The 9,001-nt window shown below is 39.6% G+C and overlaps 1 protein-coding gene across 1 annotated transcript; it reads right to left on the reverse strand.

Annotated features, from left to right (window-relative positions):
* Positions 1-5,341: 5,341 nt before the first annotated feature.
* Positions 5,342-7,205, reverse strand: LYRM2 (LYR motif containing 2). The gene is made up of 3 exons (XM_005872090.2): positions 6,996-7,205; positions 6,218-6,358; positions 5,342-5,755 (listed from the first exon to the last, which is right to left on the reverse strand). The coding sequence occupies exons 1-3, from the start codon at positions 7,038-7,040 to the stop codon at positions 5,675-5,677; spliced, it is 267 nt and encodes an 88-aa protein (XP_005872152.1). The 5' UTR covers positions 7,041-7,205; the 3' UTR covers positions 5,342-5,674.
* Positions 7,206-9,001: the final 1,796 nt, after the last annotated feature.

Here is a 9,001-nt window from a genome sequence, read left to right on the forward strand (position 1 = left end):
ACAATTACCTGAAACATCAATAACCTATTGATAATCCAACCCATTTACCTTAGAGTACCTCCCTGAATTTGAGTTTATTCATCTGTATTTTATAAAGAAATGAGGCTATTTCTTGGAAGTATTTCATTTTTAATTGAGTTCTGTCATTAAAACACCCCAAAAGCTTTCGCACTGCTTCGCAGTGACTGTGCTGAATTAGACCCCTGTATTCCCCAGCCTCCGGGGCCCTGAGGGGTTTGCTCTGCTCTATAGAATATACACAGTTACAAAAGTAGCTCCGTGTGTTGAATCTTTCAATTTAATCATCTTCAGACTTCTTGTCCCTTGGAATGTGGGATTATATTCATCTCCTCAAAATTCCATGTATGCATAGAAACCTCAGTTCTATTTCTATAAACACAGGAACTGAGTAACTGTTGTCTGTAATTTTGAATAAAATGTTGCTTATTGAGCCAAAGAGAAAAGAATGACTTCTTGACATGGAAATACTCAGAAAAAACAAGGTATGTTTTTAGCCCCTTTGTGGGGTTTTTGCCTTCCACACTCACCGTTGTTTTTGTTTTTCTTAATAGTGACAGTATGGATATAAACATTCCTCATAAATGTAGCTTGACCGAACCTGGGTAGGGAATTCATGTGATGCTCTCAAGCTTCTTTTCACGCTCCTGAGCTTGTCTTGTTCCTCAGCTGCTGTGGAGGTAGACGGTCTTCCCCGAGACGCTCTGGATTGCTACTTGTGGAGGTGCTTCCTCTTTTCGCGTTCCTGGTGCAGAATCACAGCGCTGGGTGGTAGCGCTAGGTGGCACCTTCGGACCATAGCATGCTTTGGTGGGAAGTATTTTGATTATGTACCTCCTGCCCACCAGGAGCAGGCAGCTTCTTATTGTGAGCTGGCTATTTCCATCCAAGCCGCAGTTAGGGACGAGACTAGGGAGGAATGAGAAAGGTCGAATGTACCTCGTCTGCAGAGAACACAGATCTTGTTTCTCAAAGATGGGAAAACCTGTAATAGAGGCTGGGAGACGGAACAGGCCATCAGCCTCCTAACGCAGAGATAGATGGCAGCCTCTCAAGACAAAGCAGTAGCTCTGATCACACCTACGTTTGGTCTGTTTTTGTTCCTTATTGTCAAAAAACTCAGCTGTGGGTCCGATGTGGTTTTTCTTATTTTTACCTTGTGCTATCTACTAAAATGAGCAAATGCCACAACAGTACTTTTCCAAAGAAGCAGAACTATTAACTATTTATAGCTGGTCATGTAGGTCGTGTTTCAGACTGAGGCTGGAACCTTCAGTGGCTGTGGGGAAAGTGATGTAAAATACATAAAAGTTATGCAGTATTGCAGTGTTGCTGTTTTTTGCTGTTGTTAGTGCATTATTGCATTTGAGTGTAGTAATATTTGTGATAGACTGAATATCGGTTCTAATCTTACCTTTGACTTTGGGAGCCCAAAATAAAGGAAGTGATCTTTTCATGTTATACCCTCTTTTTTCAGTCAAGCATTGATGCTTGAGAGATATGTGGTCTTCTATTTAACATTTTTATCACCTTGAATTTCTGTTACTTCCAAGCATGAGACTTGGTTCTCAACACTATGGATACGAAACTCCTTATTTAAAACATGAAAGTGTGAATATTTAGCCTACATTTTCATTTGTGTAGCTAACCAAATTTTATGATTCCTGAAAGAGTGCCTTCACTCAACCACACTTCACCATGTTTCCATAAAAGTGTAGTTTAAACACATCTGCTTTAAAGTAGAGATCAGGTGGACTGCATGAAAAAAATATTTTTAAAAAGCCTGTTGTAACATGGAAAGATTTCTCAGTGTAAGCTTAAACAAATGTTTTATTTAAACTGTTGACCTTTTGGAAAATACTGAACAAAGAAGAAGGATAACATTACTTGTCATTTTATGCAGACAAAGATAACATTTTTTTTTTAAATATATTTTATTGATTTTTTACAGAGAGGAAGGGAGAGAGAGAGAGAGAGTTAGAAACATCGATCAGCTGCCTCCTGCACATCTCCTACTGGGGATGTGCCCGCAACCCAGGTACATGCCCTTGACCGGAATCGAACCTGGGACCTTTCAGTCCGCAGGCTGACGCTCTATCCACTGAGCCAAACCGGTTTCGGCAAAGATAACATTTTTTTTCTTACTAACAAATAGTTCCTAAAAGCTAAGTATAATTCATCTTGTGATATAAAAGCCAATCAAGATTTAAAAGACAAGCCAGTTTTAAAAAGCTAATGACATTTTTAGAATACATCTTATGAATAAGAAAAAACATTAAAAATGTATTTTGTTATGTTTTTAAAGGGAAATATGCGTTTCCTATATAGTAAGTCAAATATTATGACTATAAATGTAAATATATTAATTTAAATTAATAATGCAAAAGCAAGACATAGTACAGCAAAGCATTTTTTTAATACAAAATAGAGTGGGTAAAGTGATTCACTCTTCTCAATAAACAAATAATTAACTTAATTCTAGTATAATTTCTCAACTGCCTGACTCAGGGAAGGAAGTAGCTCAAGGTGATTTCTAGTTTGGCACAGAGTGACAATTTGCTTTGTATTCTGTTTGGATCTTATTCTACATAATCCTAATTTTGTTTTCAAAGTAGATGTGAGCAACTTCCTTTTGTTTTTATTTTACTAGCATTTTCCTTCCTTCATAAAAGAGAGATAATTTAGGTAAGTATGGGCCTCTGCCTCTCAGCTCTCCTGTGTCTGTTGGCATGACTGCAGTGATACCTATACCAGGAAATACATTCTGCTGTCCTCAACCTTTAAAGTCCTGTGACTCTGCAGGCACTTCATAGCATTGCCGTGCCAAGAGTTTAACATTTCCAACCTGACAAACTTAAAAGGGGGCAGTGACACCGGGGCAGTCAATATGCTAAATAAGAAATAGCCTTAGCCACTTCTCATATGCTAGAAAGCTTTTGTATTAAAATTTTTTAATATAAAGATTTATTCTTCAAATACATAAACTGAACATTCAAACTTCTTAAAATTAAACGTTAGGAACAAGACTTGCACATTCAAACAAGAGTGTAGTTTACAGGGAACATACCCAGGAAGGTAACTTGTCTTTCTCAGAATACTGATAAAGATGATGAATAAAATGTACTTCACCAGCAGTTCTGTTCTGGCCAACATCTTTCTTAATGACCATCATTTCATATGTGAGGAGAAATTGCTAAACAAATCTTAGGCTAAACAACAGACTTGACCTATAATTCAGGGGGAATATTCAAAGCATGTAAGTGAACTAATAAAATTAAACTGTTCTGTAGAAATGGAAGTAAAAGCTTGTCAGTTATAATAATCTTAGCTTCTGGAAGGTAAGAATTAAGTTTTGTGTTTTACCCATTTTAAAAAACAAACTACAGGTTTGGTTTTCTTGAAGTCTTTGGTATTTGCATCTTGCAAATTCAAACCACAAATGCTCTTACATCTTCCATATACACCACTGCTGGGAAGAACAGCAAGGCACTGACTTCCTCACAACTTCAACGGATGGTTTTTAGCTTTGAGATTTTAGGTTTTCTAGGGACAGCCTATACTTGAGTATGTACGTCAATCATGCTACTCAAAGAATATTTTTAATGTGTTCTCTGTTCAGAAACTGTTCACAAATGCTTTTTTCATCAGATGGCTTTGCACATCTTTATAAAATCTAAAAATTGTCTCATGCAAGCATTTTGAATTAGCAGATTACCCTGTGGCAGAGTATTCAGAAATATTTGGTCTTATGAGCTCTGAGGCTGTGGGACATGGAGGTGGACCCTGGCTGTGCAGGTCATTGACATATGCCACCATCGGCTAGGCCTCTCCTCTGGCACAGTCCAATACTAAACACCATTTGTCTTTCTGCGTAATTTTTCCTATATCTTTCAGGGGCTGGTCAGATTCTTGGATTAATTTTTTAGATCTGTTCTGTAGTTGAACAGAGGACTTCAGGCTGCAGGACTGCCGGTCCCAGCCTCTTACCACAAAACTCACGTTGACTGTATTAACTGTTATACATTTGGTCTCTTTCAAAAGTGTTCTGAAGTCCATGTCTTTCTCGGATGTATTCTTTAAGCTCTTTGTTTTTTTTCCTGTCACTGGAGAACCTACTGCACTGAAGATCTTCCCTAATGATTTATTGTGCTACTTCTACATGGATGTTAAGGTAATTGCATTAGTTTCATCCAGACGTTGCCTCTTCTTTTGGTGTTCAAGGTATTTACTAAGGTTCTCTTTCTCCTTTCTCTTCAACAAAGATCTAGATTCCCAGTGGTGATCTATTTCAGTATCAGATCATGACACATCTGCAGAACATACCTCAACCACCCTGAGGGATAATACAGGAGGATTTTTCAAGGAAGTTCCAGGTTATCTCCTGAGGTCAGTACACCCCCAATCCTACCTGTCATACTGTTTTCCAAAACAGCTTAATTGACTTATACAATGTTATATGCCAATTATATTTTAATTTTTAAAAATGAAAAAGAAACAGCTTTATTAGGTATAATTCCCATAGGATACATATAAAATATACATTTTCATGGGTTTTAGTATATTCAGAGTTATGCAACCAAAACCTAACTTTACAATGTTTTCATCACCCCAACAAGAAACCCCATATCCAGTTACTCTCCATTACATCCAGAGCCCTAGCAACCACTGATCTACCTCTCCCACACATTTCCTATAAACAGGATCATACAATATGTGATCCTTTGTGACTGGCCTCTTTTACTTAGTGTTTTCAAGGTTCATTCGTGTGTAGCACGTATCAGTACTTCACTCCTTTTTACTGCCGAATGTTTTATTGTATAGATATACCACATTTTTTATTTACTTGTTTATCAGTTGGTGGGCATTTGGATTGTTTTGGGCTATTATGAAATAATGCTGCTATGAACATTTGTGTACACGTGTTTTGTAGACATGTGTTTTTAGTTTTGTTGGTTGAAACCTAGGAGTAAACCTGCTGAATCAGGTAACTATGTTTAACCTTTTGAGCAGCTGACAGTCTGTTTTCCAAAGCAGCTGGTCTATTTTTTGTTCCCACCAGCAATAGATGAGGGTTCTGATTTCTCCACATCTCCCCCATTAGTAGTTATCTCCCGTTTTGATTACAGCCATTCTAGTGCATGTGGTGGATGTGTAGTATCTCATTGTGGTTTTGATTTGTATTTCCCTGATGAATAATGGTGTTGAGTATTTTTTTTTTATGTGCTAATTCAGTGGTCGGCAAACTGTGGCTCGCAAGCCACATGCGGCTCTTTGGCCCCTTGAGTGTGGCCACGAAGTTTCAATCGCACTGTACGTGCGTGCCCGCACGTGGTATTTTGTGGAAGAGCCACACTCAAGGGGCCGCAGTTTGCCGACCACTGTGCTAATTGACCGTTTCTTATACTGGTTTTTGCTTCTTATAAAAACTGCTGACAAATCCAGAAACATTTTCAAAATACAGGGTATGTTTTTCAGTGCTAAGAAAACTGTTCCAGTGCGGCTTTTCTTTGCCCTGTGTGACGTGCCATACTCCACGTTCTGATATTCTGCTAGAGTGTTGTACATACAGTTTGACTTGACTTTGGGCTGCCTGTCGTTGAGCCTAAGCTCAAAAAACACATGGAGACCTTGAAAATCTTTCAGGATAATGCTATAGTTAAGATTTTGCTAAAGCAAGTGTTCTTTCTAACTCCTTGAGCTGCATGTTGCCTTGTGTAATCATCATCCGGATTGTAACCTGTAAGAGAAAGTGAGATCTGGTCACTGTTTTACCTGGTTAATCAAGGTGCCGCTGTATGATTGTATTTGTTCAAGTTAAGAACCAATGCTGAGAATTCAAACTGCTGCGTATTAGAGAAGCCAAAAATCTAACAATCAGGAGTGTACGGTGTCTGACAGTCATACTTCCCAGACCCTCCTGCTGTAATATTTACAATATTTTCCTCTGTGTGTGTTGGGGGGAAGGGAGTGTTAAAGAGAAAAGTCAGGTGATGCTAGTGTAGAATGTAGATACTGATAGTAAAGACTGTAAAATTTTAAATAGTTAAGGAAGTGGAAAATCAGTAACATTAGAGCAATGATCAAGATATCTCATCTCAGTGCCATTTATATTCCAAGATGTCTACCAAACGTTTTTAAAAATTCACTGAACAATACAAAAAAGGGTCAGGGACTGTCGTTACTATGAGCTTGTTCTTACCTCGTCAGTGGCACTTTTGTTTCTTTTGAATTCTTCCCTTGCCCAGTCCTTCAGGTATTTGCGATCAGAATCCTTTGGAACTTGCCGAATGGCTTGCAAAATCCTTCTGTAGAGAAGGAGGACTTGCTGCCTTCTCATGAACTGTGCAGGGGAGGAGAGAGGGCCATTACAGCTGCACCATTTACAGCCCAGAGGGCTCCACTTTAGCAAACCAGACTGTAACCACATTACTTCTCTTTGGTCCTTAGTTTTGAAAAGGACAAAGAAAAATCCTCTTTTATTTTTCTTTGAAGAAAACAAGTTTACTTGGGCTGTTTGTTTGCTCTGTCAAACGTAAGAGCCCTTAAAATCTAGAGCCGACTATTGGGCAGAAAAAGGGCTCCCAGAAGAAGAAACTGTAACCACAACAGCACTTTTTCTAAGTTCAGGCAGTTGTGAAAATCCCCTGGTAACCTCATTTGCTCTTTTCCACGGATCAGTGTAACAGGCAGAGCAGTTCCCGAGGCGTCAGGGCTCCAGGAGATCAAGAGCCTGCCCAGCCTTTCTGTCCGACAAGACTGGTTTCTGCCTACACGGCCCCGCCCCTCCCTAAAAAAAATCCCAGCCACACCTCCCAGGGAAGCCCCGCCCCTCCGGCCCAGCCCCGTCAGAGGGCGCGCGGGGTCACCGGCCCCAGTTGCTCCCCAGACGCACCCCGTAGGTTGGGTGCAGAGAGAGACGGAGAGTTGAGCTGAGACCTGGGGAAGCTGTCCCAGAGGCCCGGGAAAATAGCTGGTACCTGCTTTAGCGTTAGTGTCGCTGGGGGTAAGCGGGAAGTAGCCATGTCCTCCACGCCGCCGGTTGGCTAGAGCCACAGTGCGCAGGAGCGGAAGTGGAGAGTGGGACGAGGGGGCGGGCCGAGTTCGGTTTCCTGGGAGACGCCTGCAGCTTGGGCGTCGGCCTGGAGAGCCGAGCTGTGGAATCAGCTTGTAGCCTGGGCACTGTTGTCTGGGCCTGAGTGTCCGGGTAAAAGGGGATGGCAGTTTGTCATAGATGGTTGAGAATGGAGTGAGTGGAAAGGCATTTAGCACAGTTCCTGACACATGGTTATGCGTTTCATTAAATGGAAGTTCAGTTTTTTGGGGGTGAGGGGGGAAATTACTCTGGTGTACTCCTTTTGAACTTTTTTAACTAGTAATATATATAATTAGGAATGTTATAAGCTTAAATGTTAATTTATTTTTGAATTCGTGCCCTCTTCCTTTGTCTTTTTCATTCTCATCCTGCCCTTTTTTTTTATTGCATTTTCCTGGCAGCGTGGTGGTCTTCACGAGGCTTTCAATGGCCGCCCCATTGCAGCTGTAAGAACTTTGTATCGCTAATAACAAGGAAATGCACATCCTATGTCTTCATTTCCTCATTATTTTGCCCTCCCCACAACACACACACACAAGCATTTAGGTCATGTTACTATAAGGGGGTTAGTGAATCTTGGCTATATTTCTTTTCTAAATAGGGTTGTTCCAAATTAAAATACAACCAAACAGGATCATTCAATGATCTGTTTACTTGATGAACATTTACAAAAATGTCCCATTACCTGTTGCCTCGCTTTTTGGAATCCTTGGTGCTTCCTTTTCCAAATTGTGTTCTGGGTCTGTGAAGTGAGATGATAGCATCTCCCTCAGAGTCCTTGTGTGTATAATGCACTGAGAACAGGGTGTGGCACATATAAGCACTCTAATGGTGAGGTTTTTTTTAACATTACCAGGCTTACCCCATGACCACTTTTTCAAAATTTGTGTACTAATTAGCAATAGCAATTCATGACTTTTTTTTCCCTTTTAATTATTAGTGAAGTTTGCCCAGCCATTGTGGCTCAGTGGTTGAGCTATGAACCGGGAGCTTCCAGTTCAATTCCTGGTCAGGGCACATGGCTGGGTTGTGGGCTCCATCCCGTGTGGGGCATGCAAGAGGCAGTTATCAATGATTCTCTCTCATCATTGATGTTTCTCTCTCTCCTCTCCCCTCGTCTCTGAAATCAATAAAAATACACTTAAATGTTAGTGAAGTTAAATACCCCTGACAACTTTTAGTTACACTTATTTTTTGAATTGTCATGACTTTGGTCCATTAATGCTGATTAAGACTTTTTTATATAATTAATTCATTTACTTTTTAAATTCTTTATTGTTTAAGGACTTTATTCTAATCTTATGTGGGTTGTTTGCTTGTTTGTTTGTTTTTTAATTTGGTCCTTTATGTAGCTTTAAGTTTCTATACAATAATGTGTATTTTTTGAGGCTTTTCAATTTTTAAATTTTTTTTTCATTGTTAATGTTTAAAATATTTACTCCATCTAGAATTTATTTTGATTCATGGCATGATATGGATGTTAAGTTCTTTTTCAGCTGCTAAACTATACTTTTGATACCATTTAATAGTTTATTCCTCTTCCTGGACTTTGCGATACCTATATGGTAAATTCTCTTAGGATTTGAATAATCTATTCAGAATTATTTCATCTGGGACTCATTTTTAATTTTTGTTGTGTTGTTTTTTATCTGGCAAGAAGACTCCTCTGTAGTTTCTTGCACAAATCTTATTAATCTTCTATACAACCTTTAGAAATATTTTCTATCATTTCTCTCCAAATCATCTTAGGATCTTTATTACAATTTTGACAGTGTTCAACCTATCCTTTCTATATAATAAAAGGCTAATATACAAATTGTCCCCTCAACCAGGAGTTCGACCAGGGTGGGGCCAGCCGGCCAACCGCCTTCAGCCCCTCCCCCTGGCTGG

The sequence above is a fragment of the Myotis brandtii genome, unplaced genomic scaffold (genome assembly GCF_000412655.1).
Source record: "Myotis brandtii unplaced genomic scaffold, ASM41265v1 scaffold365, whole genome shotgun sequence".
NCBI classification, from domain to species: Eukaryota; Metazoa; Chordata; class Mammalia; order Chiroptera; family Vespertilionidae; genus Myotis; species Myotis brandtii.